The sequence below is a fragment of the Coturnix japonica genome, chromosome 11, assembly GCF_054131305.1.
Source record: "Coturnix japonica strain WE chromosome 11, WE-NBRP24, whole genome shotgun sequence".
Classification (NCBI taxonomy): domain Eukaryota; kingdom Metazoa; phylum Chordata; class Aves; order Galliformes; family Phasianidae; genus Coturnix; species Coturnix japonica.
Window position 1 is genome coordinate 16,141,929 of NC_140673.1, and position 27,020 is coordinate 16,168,948.

General features: G+C 39.1%; 1 protein-coding gene across 2 annotated transcripts; it reads left to right on the forward strand.

The window, feature by feature from the left end:
* ZNHIT6 (zinc finger HIT-type containing 6) lies at positions 1-26,766 on the forward strand. Of its 2 annotated transcripts, XR_014932781.1 has the most exons (11): positions 1-85; positions 831-896; positions 980-1,086; positions 1,183-1,268; positions 1,584-1,687; positions 7,778-7,846; positions 8,636-8,716; positions 9,234-9,314; positions 12,994-13,058; positions 22,792-22,916; positions 26,605-26,766. XR_014932781.1 is itself a non-coding variant. In XM_085511463.1 (10 exons), exons 1-10 carry the CDS (start codon positions 21-23, stop codon positions 26,700-26,702), a joined length of 882 nt encoding a protein of 293 aa, XP_085367589.1. In that variant the 5' UTR covers positions 1-20; the 3' UTR covers positions 26,703-26,766. The 2 variants fall into 2 exon arrangements, 1 of the variants encoding a protein (XP_085367589.1); XM_085511463.1 differs by lacking the exon at positions 12,994-13,058.
* The last annotated feature ends 254 nt before the right edge of the window (positions 26,767-27,020 follow it).

Here is a 27,020-nt window from a genome sequence, read left to right on the forward strand (position 1 = left end):
GGGGGCGGTGCGGAGCGGCCATGGCGGGGCAGGGAGGGGAGAGTCTGCATGGTGCGGTCGGCGGGCGGAAGATGGCCCTGCAAAGGTGCGGGTGCGGGCGGGGTCGCGGCCCGGTCCGGGGAGCGCAAACCGGGATCCGCGGAAAGAGCGGCCGCCGAAATGAGAGGGCGGGTCGAGCGGCCGCGTGGGGCGGCTCGTTTCGTCCGTGTGCGGGACGGGGCTGGGGGAGAGGATGGTCTCCGGGAGCGGCGTCTGCCATCCCTTGCGTGGCGCGGGTGTGCAGCAAAGAGGCGGACCCGATTCTGGTTTTATTTCGAGGTGTACGGAAACTGTCCCGCGGTGCTTGGTCCGTGCGGTGCCGCGCAACACCGCCAGGCGGCTCCGGAACGACGGGGCGGGGCTTCGTGTCTGCGAGGTCTCGGCTCGTGGGCTTCGTTGCTGGCCAGACTCTCGTATGGTATTTGTGTCCCGTAGTGGGCGTGGGATGCGGCGTTCAGGGGGTCTCAGACCACGAGAGAAATAACAATGCACTGTGTGAAAGGTATAACTGCAGAAAAGCTGTGGCTGTGGTGGAGGCTGGAGCAGGCTGCACAGCACACACCAATGCAGCCTTACTGTGTGTCCAGCTCCACATTCTGGCTTTGCATTCCCCAGAGCATCTCTACAGCGTGTTTTAACATAGGCAGGGCCCTGGGGTGTGTGTGGAGATGTGCCCGCAGTGCCATGTGGGTGGGCTGGGCTGACAGCATTGGGGCTTTCCCTCTAGGGGCCATTGCCACGTGCAGCTGATGCCCTGCCCGACATCAAGAGCTGCTTTCTGCTTCTTTCAGATGTGAGACGTGTGGCGAAGAGGAGGCCAAGTACCGGTGCCCACGATGCATGAAATACTCGTGCAGGTAGCTGTTACCTGAATTAATTCTGTCCGAATTCTGTCTGCTGTTCCATTGGATGTGACACTGACGTGTGTGTGTCATTTCAGCCTGTTGTGTGTGAAGAAGCACAAGGTTGCCCTGAGCTGTAGTGGAGTCAGGGACAAAACTGCATTTGTTTCTGTGACTGAATTTACCGACTTGAACCTTCTGAGCGGTAAGAACGTTCCAGCTGCTTTTCAGAACTCATCATTTCTAATAGCTCGACACTACAGTTTTTTTTCTGTTCTGTGTTGGCTTTTTTCCCCTTCAGATTATCGGTTCCTGGAAGATGTGGGAAGAGCAGCTGATGCTGCTGCTCGAGATCTGTCTGTGCATCGGCCGACAACAAATAAATACGTACGTTTCATGTGAGCAGTTGTGATTGCTGGGCATGGGTTTGCTGCCTTAGAGTTCCTACAGAGGTGCTCCCAGGCTGGGTTTCAGGATTGGGATCTCAGCTGTATAGGTGTGAACAACCCCAGATTTTGGAGAGGTCTCAGGGCTTATGCAGTAGTAATACAAACATCCAATTGCATGGAAGAATAAATTGCTATCATCATGCACATTCTTAAAATATCCCATACACAGCTGTTCTTTCTGTAGTTTTCCTATAATTCAAATAATATTGTTCAGTCTAAAACATGTATGTATATATTTTTTTATTTTTGGTAGATCAATTACTTGAGAAACAGAGCTCGAAGGCATAATATCAATCTGAAGACACTGCCCATTGGATTCACCAAAAGAAGAGAAAATTCAACCATCTTTATTAAGAAGTGAGTCCCCAGTTAGCTGCCAGGCAATGATATTTTGCTTTTGCTGAACACATAATGGTGCAAATGTAAATTCACCAGCATGCTCACTTTCAGAATCTTTTAGATGCACAACTTTTCTACACGAACTATTTAGATTTAGTGTTTCCTGCTGCAGTTCATGTTTTTTAGGCTGTTTGAGTTTCAGGCTTTATTTTGAAAACTACCAACATGATGAGGAGGAGGAATCAGTGCTGTTGTGTATCTCATCTGTTAAATATAATATGGAATGGTTACAAAAGATTCCTGTCCCTGCAAAAAGCTGCCTTGGGGTGGGATATGTGTCACTCCTATTCCATTTACCTCTGTTGCCACCATTGTAGGATTGGTGTATGCTGGAGTTTGTGTACGGAAAAGGATAAGGAAAGGCTGCAGTGGATAAAAGTTCTTTTATCCACTCTTCTGAGTTTCCTCTGATACCCAAACAAGTGCCATCTTTGCTTCTCTTAGTAATCAGATGTGCCAGATCCAGATTATCTTGGGTTTTTTTGCATTCTTAGTTTTGGTGGCAAGTTCTGCTTTCCTTATGCAATTTTCTCCCTATTCTGTGACTTAAAAACAATGACCTATAGGTAGGGGAGGTGCCCCAGTGGGGACCAGCCACCAGGTGTCCCTCTTGGACAGACAACAACCCAGGCTTCTTGGCAGCCCCTGGTCATTTGTTCCTATCTATTATCTGTTCTGTTCTGAGGCAGAGGAACACTATGTTGTCCTTTGCTCATAAAAGAGTAGGAAGGAACCATCTGCAAATGCTTTCCAAGGGTACAGGATATGCTCTGGGATCACTACAGGAGTGATTTTTCTTCTCTTCTACTACTTCTGTTATTCATGTAGCAATGTGCACAAATGGTTTGAATTCAGTGATATAGGTTAAGAGCTATTTATTTTATTTTTTTTAGTAGGTATGTTATACCTAATCCATATCTGGGTGTCTGAGAAATATAGCCCAAGGTGTGATTGAAACAGAAAGCATCTATCAGACATTTAACACCTGTCCCATATGACTTAGAGATAGGACACATAACTACAGTCAAATGGGGAAAGCTGTGCTAGTAGTTGCTCTCTGTGAATTTAATACCTGGTAATTGCCAGTATCTGTGTTCTGTAGACCTGAGCCCACACTCATGCTTTGTGTCAGCCAGGATTTGTGGAAAGGTTGCTACAGGGCGTGGAGATTGGAGGCAGCTCCACATAGGTGTGTGGAAGGCTGTGTACCTGCTCAGATGTCTCCTTTGTACTCTCTATGTGAGCCAAGCTGCTGGGCTGTTTGAGACAGGGAGGAGAGCCATGCAAAGTGAGAAGGTACAAGATGTGTTCTGGTGTCATTCCCTGCCCCTGCCAGCTCTGCAGGGCAAGTCTGTGGTTGTTCGGATGTGTTAGCCACTTTTCATTTCCTAGCTTCCATTAGTTGGTTTGCGAAATTCAGTGTTATGAAAGCATATGTGCCAGTGCTAGGTAACGTGTGAATTAGACTAACTTGTAATCTCAAATAACGCAGATAATAGAGGATCTTTAGCAAATGGAGTTTGAGTCCAGTTTGTGAAGTCTTATTTGGCTTGCGTATGGCTTAGGGCATCATACAGATGTGAGTAAAATGTAGTGTGGAACCTTGAGATTAGCAGCAGTTAAGTGATCATCAGTGCTGTGGAAACTACTCTGAGGTGCATGTGAAAACCCTAAAAGGTTGGTCCTTTAGTCTTGAACTAGGTAAGGATAATTAGAATGAATTTTATTGAGTGTTGCTCATGTTAAGAATTTACCAAGGAATTATATGGGCTGGTTTGGGGGATCATGTTGCTGTGCTGGAGCTGTTAAACTTCAGTTGGACTATCACTTAGTGCACAGTTCTGCTTGCTTTCCAGGACCTGCAAAAGTGACATCGCAAGCAAAGAAGTGCTGATCTGAAGTGAGCAGAGAGCATGACCTTGGTGCATTTCAGTCTGTCAGTAGTTTCTCAGACCATCCCCATGTAAAAATGAGTAGTTACTGAGTTCTGTAGCTGAGTTTTTGTGTGTTTTTTTTTTAGTTGTTTACTTTTCATAGTGGATCTGATGGTCATTTTGTTTGTTTATAGAAGTGGACAGTGGTTTTTTTTTGTTAAAGATAATTACAGTTTGGCTTCTTAGGAGTCTTCCTCTGGTTTACACAGGGCTCTCAGCTCAAAACCATGGTGTTTGCTTATTGCACACATGGTCAGTGACATCTCTTGCTGCTGGGAGGTCCCTTGACAGAAGACCATATGTGTTGCAGTGGAATTATTCTTCATCTTTTTCATTGATTGTCTTGTTTACCGTAACTAGGAAACATTTGAGCTTTCAGTAGAAGTGTTGCAGTAGAAATATTTATTGTTTATATGTCAAATCCAGGAACCAGCTTAATGAAGCTCCATCAGAATGGAGACATCCCTTTTAGTGTGCTGTTGTTCAAATACAGCAGAACTCATTTTGGCATGGAATGTGTAAATTGGTGGAAGGGGGAGAAGGAAACCATCACGCTTCTGTATGATATCTTCTGTTAATGTTTGTTTGGATTCTGCAAGAGAATCTAGTCACTTACTTGGACTAAATCTTCATTGCTTAAGTAAGTTGTGAAAGGTGACATTATCCAAAGGAGTTGATACACAGTACCACATGTTTCAATTAAACCTTGATGCATGTGGTGAGAGTACTGAGTATTGTGAAATTTGAGGATAGTTTAAGGATAAGGTCACTGTTTCCTTTTCATCTCTTTTATCAGTTCAAAAACACTTTTAAAAATCCACTAAGGCATGTACGTCAGGTCTCCAGATCCCAAAATCTTCTGTAGATCTATGATCCTGTCCTTTAAATTGCCAGCATCTATACTGCATACACCCAAAGTACTTTAAATGTCTTCCAGGGTACTGCATTAACTCTAGAACCAGTGAAGAAAATCTTTATAGCTGTGCCAAGAGCTAGATGGAAGTAACAGTTGTGTTTATCAGTGCTGTCTTTATAGTACTAGCAATAAAAACCTGTTTCAGCTGTCATGAATTTAAAAATCATGTACGTGTTGGTCTTTGGAAAAAAAGAAAAAGCAAAGAGGAAAAATTATATTGATTACAGAAGGTAATTATTTGGAAGTTTTAGGAAAAGTGAAAGGGAAAGAGTTACTCTAGTGTAGAACAGTAATGGCAGAACAGCCTGTGCAGCTCTAGACACCATTTGCAGCTACATCTAATGCAGGGGATGAGGTCCTTAGCTTCTCTTTTTCTCTCTGATCAGTTTCTGTGCTTCTGAAGTAGCCAAAATAGGATGTGAAGCCAAGCAATGCAGGGATGGGCTGTGATGCTGTTTTTACTGACATCAAGGATGTGCTGTGCCTCATCCAGATCTGTGCTGTTTGATAACTTTATAGTCAGGGTTTTGGTATTCAAGCAAACTGGATTGACGTTCCATGGCAGCCGAGTGGCGTGGAACGCTTCAAGCAGCGTGAGCTGTTTCTCAACTCAGGATGACTTACACAATTAAGCATTTTTCATTTAGACAATGAACATAGTACATGTCAGTTACATTTGAAGGAAATACTACCCCAGTGAGCCATAATGGAAAATGAAGTCAGTGAGATTTGGAGCCAGGATATCTGACATAAATCTGAACTTGTTGTGAAGCAGCCTTGATAGCATCTAGAGTTGACATCAAGTTCTTTATTGGGCAGAAGAAAGTGATGGTGAGGGATGCTTCCCTTTAATAATTGACATTTTTTTCTGCTTATGGAAACTTGTGCAAAAGTATTATAGCTTTTCTATACTTTGCTTGACAGCAAAGTGTGTGAGGCTATTCCAGTTCTAAGCTTCTTTCTTTCTTGCCTTCTTCTACCCAGCTTTTACCTCTTTCTGCTTGTCATTTACTGTTAGGCAAGCATATTTTGCAGAGAGATGAGTTCACCTTGGTTTAGCTTTTAGCATGCTGAAAAATATCAGTGTTTCTGTTTTTCCAAGGTGGAACTTTCTGACAAATTGGAACTTTCTGATATTTTTAAATTTCATGTTCAATCTTCCTGATTCCAGCTCTTTCTGTTCACTAATCCATAGACTAGATTGTGCCTGGAAGGGGGAGGGAGGGTGAGAGTCTGAAAAGATCCCTCTTAAGCTGATTATACAGCTGCAGAGATGAACTGAGTCTGCCTCAGTGAGCCCACAGCAAACTGGTCTTGCATGTGAAATCAGAATGTGCTGTGTGACCACAGTTTCTGTGGACACAGAGTAATCCTAACAGGTAGCAGATAGCTAGAAGTATTTCTGGAACATTTCTCACTGGAGTTTCTGTTAGAAGAAATGGCCCTTCAGACCGCATACATGCTTCTGTCATCATTGTCATGCCTTGCTGTTTCTGCTTCAGGGGAGTGCCAGGTATCTGGCAGTACCTTATTTGAAGGTCTCTCTTTAGAGATTTGACAGAAAGAGAGTCCACGTCACAATAAGTGTTGGTCACTTCAGATAGGTGTGTATGGTCTGATGGAACAAATTAGTGGTGAATTAAATGGAAAAAATGCTAGAAGGGCTCAGGTTAGTAAATAGTGTGTTTATAAAAGCCTCATCAGATGCTTCTTTCAGTTGTTAAGATGAGGAATTTGAAAAATTTGTTTTACTCAACTTGCAAAAACCTTTCAAATTTTGAGAATACTTGCTGATTTTGAGTTGTTTCTTTTTCAGTTCAGTAATTTAAGACCATATCATAGCAATACACAAAATAACATGAAAATCTGCAAGGCGAGTTGTCAGCTTCACACTGTGTGTGCAGTGTAATTAATAATGTTTTGTCTCTTACTGTCCAGCTTTGGTCATACCATTTTCTTACCTGCTTCAGACCTGATCTGCTGTAACTTGACCTCTTCATTTAAGGAGGGATTCTTCATTCTCAGTTTTAACAAGCATGAGCAGATACAGGGCAAAAATCACAAGGCACATACAGCTCTACAGAGTCATGTGTTGCTTTGTGGACCTTAACCACCTGTAGTTCAGTTTATTCTAATATATTAATTGTTAGCTCGTTGGAGGGTTCTTGCGTCTTTTTTGTGGGGGTGAAGATAAAAGATAATACCGTGATTGTACTTAGACTATGAGGAGTGTAGCTCAGCTGTGAAGCTTAGCTTTCCCCTAGGCGTAACTTAAATCAATAATTATGTATTTGGTAAGTGTGCTTTATAAGGTGCCTGCATCTAAAAGTTGATATGGTAGTTAATTGAGCTTAGCAACTAACTTGTTTACTGCTTTTTTACTTGATTGCATGTATGCTTGTCTCTGCAGGCAGCTAGATCCTGCTGGATAGTTCCATCTGCTTGATAAGCAAATTAAACAGCGTGTTTGAGCAACAGTGTGTTTATTTTTAATTGTAGCAGTACCAGAATCTTTGCATAACTGTTGCTGATTATCTTAGATATAAGGATTCATGAGTTTTAAGTTGTAAAAATAAAAGAAAATTTAAAAATACCAGTTGAAATTCCTGTGCTTCACATAGATACCTGGCGTCTGCTTTCTGAATCTTTACTGTTTGTCACAAATGTGAAATTCTAAACCAGAGGGGAGAGCCATGAACCTGCCTTTCAGACTGTGCTTTTTCTTATGAGATTTCACTTAGAAAAAGGTTTTTACACTCATTGAACATGACGGGAGAATTTAAAGCAGTAAAAGGAAAAATGCTTTGCTTGAAGTCACTGTTGCCTTCAGCAGATTCCTAATCTAGAGGGACACCCTGTAGGCAGTTCTACCTTTCCTGATGCCATACTGCACTGCAACCATGCTTCAGAAGTTTCTGTTCTCAGATACTAATTATTCTTGCTTTAGAGGCAGGATGGTTTGCCAACCAGCGAACTGGAGAATGGAATGTAACATCAAGTTTTGTCTCTTACAGAAGCTTCCTGCTAGTTATGTAGTACATTTATTCTTTCCAGCGTCTGTTTTCACTGTTCTACTGAAAGGCAGCTTCCCTTCCTGCCCCAGCATCTCTTGTATTTAGGTTGTGCTGTGGGAAGACAAGTAGTAGTTACCAGCTGACTAGTGAGGCATTAAGAATCTGCATTTCTTCTTCTTTTCAGGGAGCAGAAGTTCTACTGGCATTTGAAGCTTGTATTTCCTCACTGTCATGCTGAATACACTTTAAAAAGGTAAAGTTTGAAAAATGGATTCTTAGAAATTACTCTGTTGGAATTCAAATGGAAAATATTTTGAGCCATTCTTAACTGTTTCTGTGATATGAGGTAAACTTGAATAATATTTTGTGTCTTAACTAAAAGGGCATTCAAATTTTAAGGGCATTTAAAGTTGCACAGTACTTTCTTCTTTGAAGTCTTGGGAGGTTGTCAAATCAAAGGAAATATTTGACTGCTACTCCTTCCTGGCAGTAAACAAGCAGCTTGTACGTTTACAGTAGCGATACCCCTTCAGTTAATCTGTTCTGCTCTCATGGGGCTGAAGTGCAGCAAGATTTCCATTCCTTCTTTGCCTGTGTGCTGGAGCTGACCTGCACATACAATGAAATGTTTTCATTGTTTACTTTGTAGGAAATCCTGCAAGTGCATTTTGTAAAAGCCAAAAATTCAGCTTTTATTGACAAATGTTTCTCTCCTTTTTTCCTAGTCTAACGGTAGATATGAAATATGCCAGTATCTACTTCTAGGTCTGTACAGACAGCATGTTATGCTGCAGGGTTTCGATCTGGAGATACTCATCTGTTTACTCCTTGCAGATGCCAATGAAGTTTTAGTGTTGAAACTGATAAAGAATTGTCAATTACCTGGGCTGTATTGATCCACATTTACAATCCACCCATGAAGTATTCAGGTGTACCACAGTAGCGTGCAAATGTACAGCTTTCTCTAAATGACTCAGATAATAGAGTTCTCTGTGCGTGATGAACCATGTCTTACGTATTTGATTTTTATCTTTGGGGAAAGGGTGCCAGAGGATAAAACGCTCACTGATATCCTTAAGCCCTACATTGATCCAGTAGAGTCAGATCCTGTCATTTGCCAAAGGTGCGTATCGAGTTGTTTTCTGCCTTGTCCATATACTTTTGTTAATAAAAGGTGGGAGTGGTTCTGAACAGGTTGGTTAACCTCACTGCACTTCAAACATGGATGGCTGAGGTCCCTTTCAGCTGTACAGCTTTAGTTGCTGTGATGAAAACCATTCCAGCTTTCACCAACCAAGTTATCCTAGAATATAGCCCCCACATTTAAACCAGGAGAAGGTAACAAAGATTTATAACATAGAGATCAAGTAAAGCATCTCTGATTCTAAGAAACGTAGCGTAATTCAGCCCAGTGGGGGTTACAGTGATCCTTTTGTTTGGAGGAGTTAGAAAAACATACCAATAATTACAGCCGTAATTTTTAGAAGGTATTTAAGATGCGGAAAATGTACTTTTTTGATGAAGAAATAAATGCTTTTGCCTGTTTACTTGTAAAAGATTCTCATTTTTTACAGATGATAGGAGAAGAGTCTGATGTACATCAAAGTTTCTTCATTTCTGTTGCATATTGTGTTTTTCAGATTAAAGATATATACAATGTCTCCTCAGTCAGATGTACAAATTTTAATGAAAATAGAGAACAGGAAGCAAAACTCCACCAGGTAAGGTGGCTCTTTGGTTTGTGTGTGTATTAATTAAATACAGCAGAAAGAAATAACACATTTCTTTAACTTTAATACATGGAGGAGAAATAGCCCAATCCCGTGTATTAACTTCTGTGCGTAATTACCAGCCACCTTAAAAATGATGCAGCAAGGATCTTATTTCTTTGTCTGTTTGTATGTCAGTACTGAAGTATCTGCTCAAATATTGTGATTTGTAGATTCCATTTACTTGTACAGTTTAAGAACTATTGCACTTGCAGCTAGATTGGTGGAATGGCAAGTGTGTCTGTACCTGAGCTGCTTCAGCTGCCATCCATGCAAGTGACTCAATTCACTTCTAGATGAGTATTAAGCAGCAAAGTACTCAGCTGTTAATCAGCAAAAGTATGGACTTCCATTCCCTTCTTTGAGCATCTCTGTGGACATTTTAACCCCCCAGGAGAGTGAGGGGGATACCTGTCTTTTTAAAGTATTGCATCAAAACTGACTTGTTCATCTGCATCCGGTGGCAGCATCTGAAGTAACACATTTTTCTCAGTTACTGGCTCACCACGCTTCATGCTACAGTATTGCTGGGTGTGGTTCCCAGAATTCTGACTTGTGAAGGATTGCTTTCTTTGTTTCCTGAACAGACAATGATCTTGAATTTCAAAAATAAACATTAAGTAAATCATTTTTGATGGTATAAATGCCATTTTGAACATTCCACACTGTTGTCATTGTTACTGAAAAGGATGTGTACCAGCTTTAGTGTAGCTTAGTGAGGTTGACCAGTGATTCCTAGTTAGGGTTTTTAATGTACATTCTTTTCTTCAAATGTAACAAGTGGAAATAGCATGTTTCCCTAAATATATTATTTCTAAGGAGAAAAAAAGATATAGTTGTAACTGAACTCCCTGTTTATGCCACATTTCTTTTCCCACTAAGTATTATTCGGATGAGAATAACGTACTTGATCACTCAAACCCCAGAAATATAAACTCCTCATAGTTTTAATTTTTTTCCGTCTTTGAAATCACTGTTTGAAACAGTTTGTAACATTTGCCATCAGAGTTCTCACCTATAAACCTATTATTTTGAGTAAAATGTCTCAGCTGATTTTCATTTCCTTTAAGAATAGCAAATTGTGTTCTTAGAAGGGAAATGAAAAATACTGGTATTGTAAACTTCCCTGGTAAGGTCAGTGTGGAAGGACCTGGCTGGGTGCAGATTTCTGTTTTTTCTCTTTACTGTATTTTCCATGAATTCAGCACAGGCACTTCGTCCATTCAGGTTGTATATAGTGGTGCAACAAAGCAAAGAAATTGGTCTAATCTTAGAATGTTTTTGGCATGCTTGGGTTTATCTGCTGTTCATCACCTGAGCAGTACGGCTCAGGACAGGTTCCTGGAGCGTGAACAACTTCCGCCCCCTTCTTTGTACTCAATTAATGTAGCAAAAACTGAAAATGCATTCAGATTGTTACTACTTTATGTCACTTGTTACTGTGTGATTGGAAAGGCAGCATTCAGAAAATGACACTGAATATTCATTTGTATCTTTAAAATATAGGAATTTATACACATTCTTTAGTTTTTTCCCCCAGTATCTTAGTTTTAATGCTTCAGGATATTTTTCAGTGATATTATAACAGTTAGCAACTGTTTAAATGACTACTTGGCTTGACCTTTCAGATAGGTGCTTGGTTTCTTTTACATTTCAGGGTTTTTAGAAAGGAAGAAAAACTTGTTTTTGCAATAGCAGGTAAAATTCACCTCTTGATCTTTTGAAATAGGGCATGTGAATTGCATAGAAGGCTTGGGAAATAAACTAGTGTCAAAGTGGACAATCTCTGTTGCTCATCAGTTTCTTTTATTAATGAACCATTTTGCTCTTCATAAGAGGGTATAATGCTTCCTTAGCTTAGAGATTCTTTTTCATGAAGCTTTTTAGAAAAAGCCTATGAAATATCCTGACATTTGAGCCTCATCTGTATTCCAAGAATCAGCTCTATTATTTTCCATTAGAAGTGCATCTCCTGGTCAGTGGAGCAGGCCCAGCTGTAGCTGTGTGCACCAGTCATGGAAGCAGAGTGCTGAAAAGAAATTCTGCTTCTGAAGGAAAGAACAAAATTTGTTTGAAGTGATGGGACTGTCATGTCAGCAGAAAAGCAACTTTTGTCAGCACAGGCTTTGTCTCTGCCAGCAAGCTCTGGTGTGCTTGTGCTAGCACAGCTGCTGTGACTGAGGTTCTCTGAGGGAATCTAAACTTTTACTCTAGTTGCACTATAGTTAAGAGGGCATTTTCTCTGGTTTTGTCTACTTTATGATTCCCCCCAGTTAAATTAATTAGGGCGTATGTTGTCTCATGGTAAAAATCAATACCTGAATTTGCAGTGGGAATGCTTTAACCAGGTCTGCTCAGTCCCTAGCTGTGGCTGCTGACTGCTGCTTTGTGTCATCTTGAGTGTCTCTATTAGCTCACCCTTTACCACCGCATTCCATACAGTTCTGGACTCTGTTCCAGCATGGCAAAACGCTCTTTGTCACTCCGTGGGCAGGCTGGAGGAGTAGGATTGGTATAGTCTACTAATGATGTAAATCTACATAAACAGCCTGTTACCCAAACTTCCCCTGGACCTGCCAGAAATTACTTCTCCATGAATTCTAGGTAATGGGAAGGCTGAAAAACAAAGATTTGTGCTGTTTGTTTGGATGTTGTTTTTTGGCTTAACAGAACCATTTGAGAAATATTTTTCATAGTTGGGATTATGGATTACTGAGGCAGTGTAGTGGTGTTTCAGAGAACATCTAAGCTGGATTATTATGGGTTATAAAATACTTGTCTGCTAGTTTTAAGATAAGTATGTTACAGAAGGATTTTAGTATTTCCTGGGAATGTTTATGAAACCGGAGTTTGTGGTTCATTTTTGGCTGTTTTCTGCATTTCATCGCAAACAGTCCTTTCATTTTGAAGGTCCTTTACAGAATGCTTTAAGTCTTGGGAGTTTTTTTTTCTTTCTCCAAAGTTATAAATTAACCCTGCAATGCAGATTTCCACTTATTCACAGGAGTTCTGAAAAACTTCGAAAAGCAACTGGATAAATCTATTGCTGTATATTATGAATAATAACCAAACAACGTGCTGCATGTTTTCTTGCTCCTAGCTGCTTTTCAGTTGTGGCAAGGCAACTTTCCCATCTGTGATAAGCTCATGTTTTGGCTTTCTTGTTCCCTGATCTCTAGCTCCTATCTAATCTAAAACCAACTTGTAAGAATTGTTTTCAGTATGAGTTCATAGCACTCCATGATTGTTTGGAGTAACCTAAAGCATAATCACTCTTTGTATCCTCTCCTCTGTACCTGTCACCTAATAGCCAATAACACTAGAATCCTCGCATCACTTGATTGTCTTCTCATTTAGTTGCACTTTATAAAGAATCTTATGAAGAAAGATTCAAAGTCACGAGTGTTACACAACTCTTCTTTTTTTAAAACCCTGGTTTGGAAAGCATCTGCATTTGAGTGGTTTGTTAGTTTTCCATTTGTGGTACTTGCCTCTATCACCTCTTATGCAATATTTAGTTGGTGTCCATTCTCTCCTTGGTTGAAACTATTCCAAGAAAGGTTTAGCCACTGCCTCTTGGATGGGTTTTACAGTCTACATTCTTTCATAAAGTAGTCTTTTCTTTCTTCAGGATAAATTAATGTCCTGACTGCCTTCAGTCCTTTATTTGGGATGCCTTCAAAGTGACTTCATACGGTAAGAGTATTGTTTTTTCCACTAAGGGAAGAAAAAATGCAACTGCCAAATTACACAGTCTGATTTGGGAAATGCACTTTCTTCTTTTCCTGAGAATTGCCTTATTAGGCTTCATGTAACAAATAAAACAAAACAACAACAACAGAAAAAAGCAACTTGTAAATTCAACAGATCCTTGATATTTGTTACAGGTTAAGTTAATGGCTGGAGAGGTACTTACTCTTCCTTATTGTGTAAGATCATCCTGTTTTTAAGGGAAAATGAACTAGAACAGACTGAGTTTACCATGGATATTTTTATCTAAGAGGCAGTTCAGTGATCTCTCTTTCTGGATTCAGTAACATCTTTCATGAAGTCATTTGGTCTGTCTTTAACCACATTTGTTTTGTTTAATGGAATTAAAAAACAGTCCTTTCTTAAATGTCATTATTAGACCTTTATATAAAATTTTTCTTTTTTACCTGTTAGTATATTCAAATCGCTTCAGAATGTGTCACTATAGAATATTTTGAGAGTCTTTTTAGGTCGAATGATGGACTATTTAGGTGCTTGTAAAACAGCCTGTCTGGCCTTAGAAGCCTTGTGAAGCCCACTGCTTTCACTGGACCATATCCTTCCAGGAACTGAGTGCAAAATAGCTTTCGTGTTGTAAAATAGCCAAGCTACCTTGGGATGTTGGTGTATCAGGTCAGTTGTAGTGTTGGTGTTTGTAGCAGTGGTACTGGTGCAGCTCATGTTTCTTTCATTGCCAAAATTATCCAAAGCATTTTTGTGCCAGTTGCAACATCAAGGGGCTTCTTACTTTCTGTGGTGACTTTGGCTGGTGCAACATGAGAACGTTGGCATGTTTGCTTCTTAATTCTTGTGGACCACAGGGAAGAAAATACTAAACAAGTATTGGAGGTTCTTCTCTACTAAATGTCATTGCTTTATGGTGGTGAACGCTTATTTTGCTCTGACTGATCCAGTGCAGTTGCTTCCCAGAAGCCTGGATGATGTTAGTAATGTTGGAGCACTTCCCTGTCTCAAGATCAGCTGGCAGAAATTAGAGTTCTTTCCTTGGATGACTGAGTTCTGTGCTCAAAGAGAATTTTCTTTTGTACTCTATTGTTTTTCAGTATCTGTGGGTTAGATCACATTAGTAGGTCGCAGTAGTCACAGTAATAGATTTAGGAAGATGAAGTAAGTTCTTTTTGCTTTAGCCTCTGTACGCCAACAGACTTTTATTGTCTGGGAATTCAAAGAGTAATATGAATTAATGGAAACAAATATTTTAAAATGTAATATTTATATTGAACTATTTGTTTTCTTGTCTGTACAAAAACGTCTGTTATGTATCTGACTCTCTGTCAGTGATTTTATGAGTATAAAATACTGTTAGATTGTATTTGTAGTGTTAGTGTTTTCCTTAGATAGTGTTATTTTTTTGTATGATCTTCCTAGGGCACTTCCTTCTGCATTATAGTTTCTGAATAACTTCATGTGAAACCAGTGGAGCTTATAGATTTTACTTTCTGCTTTTCATATGTGGTTTGGTTGTTTAAAAAAAAAAACAACAACAACAAAAAACCACTGCTACCAGCATGGTACATGGATCAACTATTGATCATATTTAGAAATCATTTCAAAAATGCTACTTGATTCATTTATCAGAACAAACATACTGAGGCTGGGCCTTCTCAAGCATTATTTTTCTCTGCATTTCCTGCAGGTGTTGAAAAGTTTGTGGTGTTTTGTTAAGATTCTTTAGTCTTACTTAAGAAACAATTTCTCTTCCCATTTATTTAGTACATGGTGTACATGAGACAGGAATTAGGGATACAAATCCCTAGCTGAACTGCTGGCCTTGGCATGAGTTGGAACAGACCCCAAGCTGGCTTTAGCCTACGCCAGCTGAAGATTGACAGTAGAATTCATTACTCTTCTCTGGCTCACAGCAGCTGGCACAAAAGCAGCCCTGCCACCCTTTCAAAGGCAGGGAGCTAGCTTACAATAGTCATTCTTCACTGCACAACTGTAGTCAGGCTCTGGCTACTTCGTACTGTTGAAGGGAAATAGCTTTAGGTCTGTAGTCTGTTTCTTAAACACAACACTCCTGTGTACTGCTTGCTGCTGCTTTTTCCCAGAATGCTGGCTTTTGTTTTGGTTTATTTTTTTAATAAAACTTGTGGTTTTCTTACCGAATACTTTTGTTCCATTTTCTTGTAGGTCATTTTTAGCCTTCCCAGGTTTGTTACTGCAGCAATTTCAGCATCACTTCTCACTTGCGCCTTGTTTCCCTGAACATTGGTCTCTCTGCTGACAAAAGCAATGGGGAGCAAGAGATTCCAGAATATGCAGCTTTTACTGTAAAAAGTAGTCAGTTTTCCTTCCTATCTACTTACGTTCTTAACCCAAATCCTGTCTTACACAACATAAAAGGAAAGCAGAAAACTAATCATTGCTGATTATAGAAAGTATGTATGATCTGAATCCGTAGCATGCATAGCTAATTGTTTATGATGCCTGACTACAATTACTTGACCTTTGAGAAGATTTTTGGGATGATTCCAAACAAACAGAATTTGTCCATCTTACTATCTTGAGCAATCATTCTTTTTTTTTTTTTTTCTTCTTTTTTTCCTGAAAGGAATTCCTTTATGAACCAGTATGTGCCTGTTTTTTAAAGCAACAATCCAGTATTTTGTAACACACGCTGAATTATTTTGGATGAACTGTTTTATAATTAATGGTATTGCATTAGGGTTTTTGGAGTGTCCCAGCTAGAGAATCTCAGGCTGAGACATCTGTTGCACAAAGATTTATTTGAAGTCACAGTCTCAGCTCCAAAATTCTGCAGTTTGTGTTGCAGCAAGTAAGATCCAGACCTCTTGCAGAGGAAGAATGTGTGAGTAAGTAAAGAGGTGGAGAATGAGATACCAATAAAAGTGTTAGTGTTGGCTTCACCCAGCAGTTTGCCCTGTCTAGTCATCCAGTAGTGTTCTGCAAGCACCACAGGCAGATTCAAAGATGTACAAAGCCATCAAGCTTGCAAAGCAGGTAGGCAGACCCCAAATTCTAAAATATAAGGAAAACTGCATAGTAGCCTCTTTTCTGCATCATAACAGGATTTATAGAATAGGAGTGGCATACTCAGCGAGTGTGTATGCAGATTTTCTCTCCTCTCTCCAAGTAAGTATGCATGTAGGAATGACTGTTCCTAGAGCAGTTCTTGCAGTTTACTCCAGCCCTTCACCTCTTCTGGGGAGCAGAGATGAACTTAAGCATATGGTCATAATATGCAACATAGGGATAGTATGGCTTTCACTGCAGTCTGTGCGCAGTGTAGTGTGCACGTGTAAGGCAGACTCAAAGGCAAGAAGGCAGGCTGTGGAGTCCAAGAGAAGACTGCAGTTTGGAAACACCTCTGTTGCCCCTTGGCCTGAGGAGACAGTTGCTGAAATTGAGTTATAGAAGGGAAGGAACATGTTGTAGGATGTACTGGAGGATTTAATTCAGTGTTATGCATTTGGATTGCTATTCAGTATTTTCCAGAAGTAGACAGAGGATATGCCTTAGAGATTCTGTTTAATTGCTATTCATGGAAGGAAAAGGTAAGTGAGTCTCTGACTTGCAGCTAGCTGAGTTTCTCAGTTTTGATCACCAGGCAGCACAGGGAGGCTGGAATGAAACACTTTTAGAAGCAAACATACACATTCATTTGTGTTTGAGAATAGCTGAAGTGATAGACTGAACTTGGAAGCTGCAGCACTGTGAAAAATGGCACATTAGCCATCAATGTTTTCACAGAGGCGTAGTAAAGGGGAACCTCTTTGAGCTCCAGTGGGAAAAGAGAGATCTTGTTATTTCCTTATGATGCTGCCAAAGGGGAATCCCTCTGTTTTTTCTTCTTCCTGACGGAAATGAGCTAGGACTGATTGTTTCGACCCCGCCAAGGAGGGAATTGACCTTCCTGCTTGTTTGCCAAGAAAATAATTTGTTTTCTTTATTTCAGAGCTTTTCCTTTTCTTTGTAAAGCGTTAGTAACCCCTTAATGGAAGGCTTATTGCACTTTGATTTCCATGCTAATAAGTATCAATTTCTGGAAATGCATCCACCATTTAGCCCAGAGTGTTACCGATATTCAGAGCGTCTTCATATGAGCAAAATTTGAAAGCTTTGAATTTGCTATTTGGGGATCTTGAATTCCAAAAGTAACAACTCTGGTTTCTGAGGTAGAGGTTCATTAGGTAAACCGAAGCGTAACAAGAAAATTATTGCCAGTTTTTGAGGGCTTATTTCTAATCAGCCCTGTACTTCTGTAAATCTTGTCAATGCACTGCTGACTTAAGCTTTCAAGTAAGATTTGACCTATTCGTTTTCTGAACTTGGTTTATTAAGAATTTTTCACATCCTTTGTTATCGCTTGGGAAACTCCCCATCTCTGTAATTATTTACAATATCATCTCATGAGGTTGTGTAACAAGTACTGTAATTGAAGTAGGCCTGTGACAGTCACTTTTTCCCCATGATTATGCCAGTTTTTTATTAATGCTACAAGTCACTTAACTTGATTTCCCTGCCTTTTTGGGGAACCACCCACAGTTTTTGCTTATGCTAGAGATGCCACTAAAATCTTTGCATTTTTTGAAACTAGAGTAATTCATCTTTGGTATTCAACTCATTTCTCTTTCTAATAACTTACCTCGTGAATTTTAATTTTCTCTTCAGGCCTTCTGGCTGTCATTGACTCTTTGTGCTGGTTTGTTATTGCAGTGTAGTCTTAGTCATCCTATACCCTCTTACTATGTACCTGCATAAACAACTTAGATTTATAAGCCATAAGCTTTTGAGCAGTATGTGCAGTTCCCTGGCAAACTTCTGCTTCTGTAAAGGACAGTTGCTGTGATGCACTTAATGGATAGTATGCTTACTTGCTGCTGGATTTTATTTTTTCTTGTCATTATGTCTTACGAGATGGGGAAAATATTTCAGTATCGCAGTTTCTGTGTTCTTTGAACTAAATTCTACTGAATCCAAGAAAATGACATTAGTTAGCTTCATATTTTCCTCCTGTTTGTTTTATTATACTTTCTCCCTTAACTAAAAAATTCGAGATGGTTTATTCTTCACTTAATCTTTAGATTATTTTGTATCCTGAGTCCTTTTACCGCATCTCTCTTAATGCTCTGTCCACTAAATTGTTGTAACAGATGCCTTATCTGCTTTATGGTTTTTGCCATCAATTGATACATTTTTCCATGGTTGTCACTGAAGAACTTTTACTGTGTTTTTTCCTTCATGCAATTGCCTCATTCTCGAGAGATTTAAACAAGGATAGTCTTTGTGCTTCTACAGTAACATACTTTTATGTTGCTTATCTCTACTTTCCATTAACTCTTTTGTATATTTTATAGGGTGAACATGATCAAACCAATGAATCTTTCTGGACAGCTACTATTGTACCCAATAATCTAGGTGTCAATTAGTGTCCCTCTGATCTTTTCTTAGGCATTACTGCTTTTTTTTTTTTTTTTTTTTTTACTTCCAGGAAATTTCTGAAATATGTTGGTAAGAATAGTATTCTATAATAATTTCTCCTTGTTTATACTTCAGTTTTCAGAAGTGTTTTGATTTGCCTCTTACGACCCAGAAAAGAGAGGAGGCTGGTTTGTTATAGCTTATCTTAATAGGGTTTTTGTGTACAGATGGCCTGTGGTTAAAATACAGGAATGAAAAGGAACAATGTCACAATTTCTGCTATGTGCCTTTTTGCATTCTGTATATATAGGTGTTGTTAGGAGGAGATAATGAACTCTGAGATGCTTTCCTTGGCATACTGGCAGCTTTTCTTCTTGTACTTTTCAGCTGCTTCCTAACAGGACAGGTGGGCCAAATGCTGGTTAGAAGGGGCTGCTGCTTGTCTTAATTTTCCATTTTTTTCTGAAAAGAAAGAAAAATTACTCTGCTGTGATTGAGATGTTGCTGAAAAAGGTGATCTGGTTTGAAGAAGGGGCTGTGTAGTATAGTTCAGTATAGTTCAGCTGTTGTTAAGAATTATGTTACAAAGGAAATATTACAGAAGTAATATCCTTTATGGTTTCTCTTTTTGTGTTTGTTTTTTTTTTTTAAGACTCTGCCCTGTTTCTTACTGAATTTTCTATTTCTTTTCCATGCATATGGACTGCAAAAATTGACTTTTATGGATTTTTAGAATGTCAGAGTTGTGACAAAGTTTAATATTAAAGTCTGCCTTATTTCAGTACAACATGTTTACTTTCTGCCATATAACTTTCCTTTCATATCTAATTCAAGAGTGCATTTCACTACTTCCATGTTCACCAAATCATAACCACACGAAGAGGTTATTCACCACTTAGGAATGAAAGTCCATCTGGTAGCTATTATCTTTGCTATGCTACAGCACTTCACAATGAGTGCTTGGGAGAGCATTTAAAAGCTGTACCCAGTATTTGCTTTCTTCTAGGCAAATGCAGATACCTAGAAAATGCTGCCCTCCTTCGCTTGGGGACATCGAGTGGGGGAGGAATGTTCTTTCTTCTCATAAATTAGCAGAATACTGTAGATTTTTGCCCTGAAGTAGATAAACATGATTTATTGTATCTGAATTATGCAAAGGAAATATTTTGATGTTTCCACTCAGGAAGAAAAATCGTCATTGTTTAAAATGTGAATAAAAGTTTTAGCTGATACCTCTCTCAGGAAAGTTAGGAACGCTGTTATACAAACATCTATTTTACTGATGGTTGTAATTATTTAGACTGGTTAAAAAAAATCTTCTTTACTCTCTTTCCAATAGCCAGAAGACTAAATTAAAGAAATAACATGGTTACAATTTATCTTTAATTCCAGATTGCAGATTTTTCTCTATTATTAAAATCAAAGTTCCTGTAGATGACATTCAGGAAAACCTGATCAGCAGGGAATTTCCTGCTGTCTGAATTTGTGGAGACAAGTTGCACCAGCGAGTGATAGCCCAGGGCTCCCTTTGAGAGAGTTTGTTGTGATGCTGTGACCTAATATAGCATTCCCGTGTGTGGGAGACAGATTAGGAAGCTGAATTTTTGAGTTCCTGGAAGGCAGCAGAATATCTATAGATAGTGAAGTTACCCTTTGCAGAAGTTTGCAGGTGCCGACAAAAGTGCAAAGCCACATTTAGCTTCAGCAATTTGGTAAAGGTAACAAAGCAATGCATAGAGCAAATGTTAAAGATTCTAAGGGAACAGATGTAGGATTGCTGAATCTTGTTAAGTTTTCTCAGTTGTCTCAGTTTTTTGTAGCCATTCAAACTGCTTGCTGGCAGGCAATTTTTGTTTAATTTTTGTCTTTTAAAAAGCCGTTATTGTTACTTCATTCCAGCTAAAACCAAAAGCTGTTGTCTGCCAAGATTGTCTCTTTGTGGTCCTTACAAATGGAATCTTCTGGAGAAAAAATCCAGGCCATTTTCCTATTTTGTGACAAGGGCATAACGCCTTGCTTAAGGCAGGAAAATATTCAGGGAAGCACATTAGGTGGGGGGAGTAGGACACAGAAACTGAGGGAGTGAATGGAAGGGGCAGAGGAAATGTGTAGCAGGTAAATAAGGGGGACAAAGATCCAGGGAGGATATAAAGAGTAGTCCCTCAGAACCCGTGAGCTGAGTGAGGCAGAGGGGGACAGCAGTGTGTGTTCAGTTCTCACTGCACTGTGCCAGCCTTGCCCACCCCTGTCTATGGTGAGTCCTTGGCCCTTTGCTAACACCAGGGTCTGTGTGTTCGGCTGCTTGTGGTACATGACTTGTAAGAAGCCATTCTGTTTCTTTTTGAGGATTCACACTTTTCAGTTTTTGTCACAGGCAAAAATTGAAGTGGTGAGTTAGGTTTCTGGAAAAGTGGTATTACAGGGCAGTCTCGTGGCTAGAGGCTTGTGCTGCTCACCCACTTGGTATGACTGTTTTACTTCTTTAATAAGTTGGGAAGGTTTTTATTCTGATAAAGTCTGTCTTGCTCAGCAGAGCCATCCTATATTTGGCTGAAATTGAGTGACAGGTATTCTTCTTTCAAGATCATAAATGTGCTCAGTGAAGGAAGGGGCTGACAGGTGGATTAGCAGGAAACCTTGATGTGTTTGTGTGTAAAAGAAGGAGTGTGATAGGCTGTTGTCTTGGTAGGACAGAAACAAACTACAAAGTCTGAGAATGAGAAGCACTAGGCTCTTTGTTATATTCTCCCTAAAGTTTACAGCACAGATTATGAACTGAACATTTGGATTTTTTTCTCTGTCTTTGTCAACCAATAAAATATACTTTAAGAACAAAAAAGATAAAGCTCTGACTTAGTGATCTAACGCTTTAGTAATTTACTATCATAAAATAGTTCTAAGTACAAATGTTTTATCTTATGCCAAGCTGGACACTAAAGATGTTTTGTCTAAAACATGAGATAATGGAAAGTGTATTGTGGCATGTGAATTAGTTTAGCCTCTTAGTAGTAAATGTTTGCTTAACCAGAAAAGAATGTGTTGAAGTTCTTGCCAAAGGAAAGGTATTGCCATATTTTGCATTTAGAGTACTGTAAATAAAGGAGTAAATATACTTCATTTCATGTGTGTTAGTCCATATGTAATGGATATATTCATTCAATAAGGACTGCAGAATACTGTTACCCTTTTAAAGGGTTTCACTAAGAACAGGTCATAATTACTTTGGGTTGAGAGAGACATGAAACCAGATATTTTCATGATGATTTGAAGTCGAATATGAGAGAGAAATAGTTTCTGTTCAAACTATGTTTCTTTGAAATCCAAAGAACTAAAATTCTGTTTGGCCTTCAGTAATCTTATCTACTGACTCCTCTGATTTACAGTTCTTAATCACACATTACTGAAAATCATGAAGGATAAATTCCCTTCACCTATACAGTGTTGTTGGGCTTTTTTGTTTGGTTGGTTTTGTTTGCTGTGAGATTTCTTGATAAAGGTTTTGTTGTTGTTGTTGTTGTTTATTTGTTTTGGGGGTAGCGTGACAGAAGAAAGCCCAACTGCATAATAGATAAGTGATCAAAAAAGGAAGAGCAGCTATGTGAAATTTATTGCCCACAGTGTATTTTGGCTTGGAACTTCCTTTGGCTTTAAGTGATACAGTAGCTTAATAGTAATAGAATAATCCTGATTACAGAAAGAATTGCGTAACTCAGATTGTAGTGTAATATCAGAGCATTTGTTGGATGCTGCGGTTGCATCAAGTGAAAGAAACAGGGTTTCTGTTGTAGAAGGGTTTTGATATAGCCCTTGCTTTCCCTAAGATCCCACGTGCAGGTTTCCTCTTACAGAGATGAGAGAGAATATTACATTTCTAGGATATAACTGCTGAGCAGGTGTTCAGTTTAATTTTAAATTAAATTAATTAAATAAAAATTAATTAAATTAATTTCAGTTTAGAATCTGATTTTGGTCAAGATATTCACTAAGAACTCTGAAAATATCTTCGCCTGTAAAGGAATTTGAATTCAGTTTTCCTCATGTTCTCAGACTTAGGTGCTAGAAATGTTTAAAAATAAAATGAATGTGATTGGGTAATAAACCCAAATATGTAATTTGAATCATAAGATATTTCTTCTGAGCATGATATCATCTGAAAATTTTATGAACTGACAGAAAACTATATTTTTTTAAATTATTTTTTATTTTTAAGAAAGTGTACATTGTGTTCTTGGTAGTATTAAAATCCAAAATAAACTTTCCTGTTATTTCTAAGGTACAATGAACTGGATGCCAGTAGAAGCCTCCTAGAAAATCTGAAAAACAAAGTAATAATTGAGTACCCAACATTATTTGTGGTCTTGAAAAAACTGAAGAATGACATGGTGGTTCTTGGCCAAGGTAAGCATATATTTATTTCCTGTTATGCTATACTTAGATATTTTAGTTGGATAAACAATAATCAAGGATACACCCATTATTAATGCCAGGAATGTACTGTACGTCTTGTATTTATTTCCCTCGGAATCTAAAAGATTGCTATTAAAAAACTGTTATAAATATTCTGTCATGAATGTTGAAGTTGATGGCTTGCATCAGTAAGTGGTATCGTATGTGTTTGTCCTAAGTTTGTTTACTGGTGCTTCATCCATTTTTGTATAATTTTAGCCACTAAGGTAATGCAGACTTGTGCTAAATTTTGTACATAGCATTTCAGTGGGGTTGTTTCTAAAAGGTTAAGCTGTCAGTGGAAGATTAGTTGTAAGTCAGTCTGCTCCAGAAAAGGGAATCATCATGATTTCCCAGTGTAACTCCTAAAATTGGACAAATAATCCTCAATTATAGTACAATCATTGAAATTGTAATGGCAAAGCAGCTTTTTTGGGTTGGTTAAAGCACTGTTATTTTGTGAAGTACTTAGCTGAGGGAAAGTTTTGATCTTGAACTTAGCTTAATGGGCAGTCCAGGTCTAGCAGAAATTTGTATTTTAGTTTTTAGGTTCATTCTTGTATTTATCCCTGAGTCTGTGTCTGCATGCAGCTTTTAGTCCCCAGCTAGCTGTCGACTTAGCTACCCAGTTGCATACTTTTCAGTTATTGGGTTACCCTGTAAGAAAAGCTTCAGAATAAGTTGGCTGTTACTGTTTCCCTGCAGCAACTGAATCACAGATCTGTATGTGTATAGTGAGATTGAATACATCTGAGACTAATGATACTGTACCATGATATTGAACATCCATGGGTCTTCACAGTTCTGGCTAGATTTCACTGAGTGATCTGTTGGAGAGATCTTGTTCTATGAACTGCAGGACAGAGTGAGACAGCATGCCAAGGGAAGAGACAGGAGTCTTGTCTAGTAGCTTTATTTGCCAGTGTTCACCTTAGGACTGCATGTGGACTTCCTGCTGTACACAGAAATTAGGTACCTTGTTTCTAGGTCTAGGTCCCTTGCTACCTAAAGGCAGTCAGCCCTACCCCCTGTGATTTAAATGTCAGGAGGGAATTACAACTTGTTAACTCATAACCTCAGTCTGAACTGTGTGGTTGTCATTATCACCCCTAGAGCTGGCAGAGAGGTTGTGTGTGTAAGGGTACAGGCACCAAGAAGTAGTGAATGAGTGACTGTATTTTGAGCTTTTGCTGCTGCATGGTGGTATGAACATAGAGCAGAAGGCTGAGGGAAGAGAGCAGATAGCTGGGAAGTTCAGATAGCTCTCTGCCCCAGTGCAGTGCAAGAGTGCATCTTCCAGACAGTGACCCTCCCCTGCTGCAGGGATCCTTCACTCAGCTCTCATCCCCAAAGCTGGTATTTGGGGAATGTTGTCAACTATTGCAGGCTTTGGGAAACATTTTCTTATTCTGTTTTGGTAACTGTTTCTGTAAATTCCATCATGATCAAGCACATGTTGGGCTGTGGAAGTTGTGACAGGAAGATGCTGTTGCTAATGGCAAAAGGAACATGATTTTCACAACTTTTTTTTTCTTTTTTCTCCATTTTTGTTGTCTTCATAAAGCCTTAGAGTTTGACCTGTGGAGGATGTTACTTTTTTATCGGGCCAACAGAGAAGTTACTTTTGAAAGTTGCCTTGGCAAAACAATTACATTCCTGATACTTCTGGTCAAGTTGTAACAAGTTCTTTTGAAGGAATAGAAATAGAAGTAAATAGTGACCTGCAGAATGCTGCAAACTGAGCATTTTAGTAAGGTCTCAGGAATAATAAAGGTAACTCAGGAATATTAAAGATAATTTGTGTGTATTTGTAAGCTTTCCCTCTTCCCTTTAGTGTTTCTTAGGATCTTATACATGGAAGCTAAGCATTTTACACTGTCCTTGCTCTGGCTTGGCTGTGTATTTAGGCATACCGCACAGATAGGGATTGCAAACAAGCACTTTATTTCCTGGTACTGGATTCTCCCAAGTTTCCAGTCCTCGTGTTTCTTTCAGGAAAAGCATGTTCAGAACATCAGAATGGGAGAGGGCTTTATGTCACTGTAATTTGTAGGCAAGAAAATCACTTCTGTAGAAGTGTGTCACCATAATCATACTCCTGTTCTGTGTTAAGACCCCTTACAGAGTAAAGGAGAGCATGGCAACACTTGGTTGCTTTACCTGCTGTTTTTGCAGGTAGTTTAAACCCAGAGTTCAAATTTTACATTGAGTAAACTGCCAAGAGTTTTATGATGGCAGAGACTGGGCAGTCTTAATTCATAGGCAATACTATCAAGGTCAAAAAAACATGTTCTTTTTGAGTGCAGACAATCTATATTTGTATTAAATAAAACTTACTATACTTACAGACTAAACCAAAGTTCAGATTTGTCTGTCGAGCTTCTTTGTGAAGCAGATTCTTTTATGCAATGTTTTGATGCTTGACTTGCTCACAGCAAAAAATACAGGTGCTCTGATTTCAGCATACAAGGTCAGTCATGGCTGAAGATAGTAGGGGATTATAAAAGTTTTCACAGGACTTAGGGGCAAAAATAATCTTTTTGCATTACTCCGTACATATCTGGCATATAAATGTTAATTGATTATACACTAGATTTAATGTAGACAAAATGTGACCTCTGATGTTTCTGGGTGAAATGCTTCTATTTTCTTGTACACATTCCATTGAGACTGTACAGGTGCACGCTGTGTCCTGTGTACTGTCCATGTTTGCCAGATGTAGAACCGATCCTAATAAGACAGTAACTATGCTTCATCAATTCCCTTTGGGTAAAGTTTCCTAATGAAGCCTCTGACATTAAATGTTCAAAAATGTCTTTGAATTCCTATTTGGATCAAATGCTGAAAATATCAATGAGAGCAGCATGTGAATCACGTGCCTGCTTGGCTGTAGTTTATTTTTGTGCCGCTTGAGTGCTACCAACCAGTGGCATTTGGTGACCTCACTGCGAGGTGACAGGAGTCAGTGCTCATTAAGGAAGGGTTCTCGGGATGCACAGCTTAAGACCAGTTTGGGAAATGAGGGCTTCATGATGTGATCTCAACAGAACGCAGCAGCCTGTCCTAAAGCACAAGTTACTGTGCAGCTTTAACCTCACCAACCTTAGCTCATGGATTCATGCAGCTTGACACCATCTTTGGGATGCTGGAATATGAGGAAGGAGCACATATGTGCTTCATCTTAATTGTCCATTGAGAATTTCTCAATAATTCCCCATCTTAATTGAAACCCTAACAAAACTGCTAATGATTTATAATTCATTACAGTTGTAATACATTTATGTAGCAACCCCAAAAACAACATTTAAAACAAATCAAGAGAACAATTTGAACTCAGGAGATGAAGAGTTTTGTATGGGATAAATATTCTACTTAGCTGCATGACTAAGAGACTGAGATTTAAAACCTAAAAGAATCTCTAACATTACCCTGCTTTCTCCTTCAGAAACAAAACCCTGTGCAGGGTTGTATCCTCTATTGAGATGGTTCTGTGTTATGAAATAACTGTCTTTGAGGAAACTGTGATTAAAAGGAAAAGAATATTGAAAACGCTGCTTCTGTGTGAGCAAACTGCAAAAAGAAACTGCTGAAACTAATGGCTTAATGGTTTGTTTGTTTGTTTTGTGTCCTGCACCCTCAGAGGCCAGAGAATCTGCAGAGGACTTGGATAGTGGAAGTTCGTCCCTTTTGTCCAAGGAAGAAGGAGAAATTCGGGAGAGTTCATTGACAGTTCTTTGAGAGAAGAGGGTGGGATGAGCCTTTTATATTTTCTTATTTAATTAAATCTTTTTTGCACAACTGATTTCTCTGAGGTTCAGTTTGGTTTGCTTCATTTAAGGCAGCACTTCCAAACTGCCTCCCCAACTTTGGATTTAGTATGCATATTTAGGTATGTAAATAAAGAGATTGGGAGTGGCTGGTTCCATATAAAAGATCTACTGATTTTACTGCATAGCCCCCGTTTGTCCATGTATCTCTATCAAATCAGTAACCCAAATGTAAAGTTTCCAAGTTGGTTTCAACAATATATGTTTTTTCCTTTTATCATAACACCTC

Bases quoted from the DNA above. Each gene is read 5' to 3' on its own strand.
- ZNHIT6 (XM_085511463.1), top strand. From the start codon at position 21: ATGGCGGGGCAGGGAGGGGAGAGTCTGCATGGTGCGGTCGGCGGGCGG. The intron at 9,315-22,791 runs GTAAGGTGGCTC...GTTATTTCTAAG, and splicing joins AGGAAGCAAAACTCCACCAG to GTACAATGAACTGGATGCCA. The intron at 22,917-26,604 runs GTAAGCATATAT...CTGCACCCTCAG, and splicing joins CATGGTGGTTCTTGGCCAAG to AGGCCAGAGAATCTGCAGAG.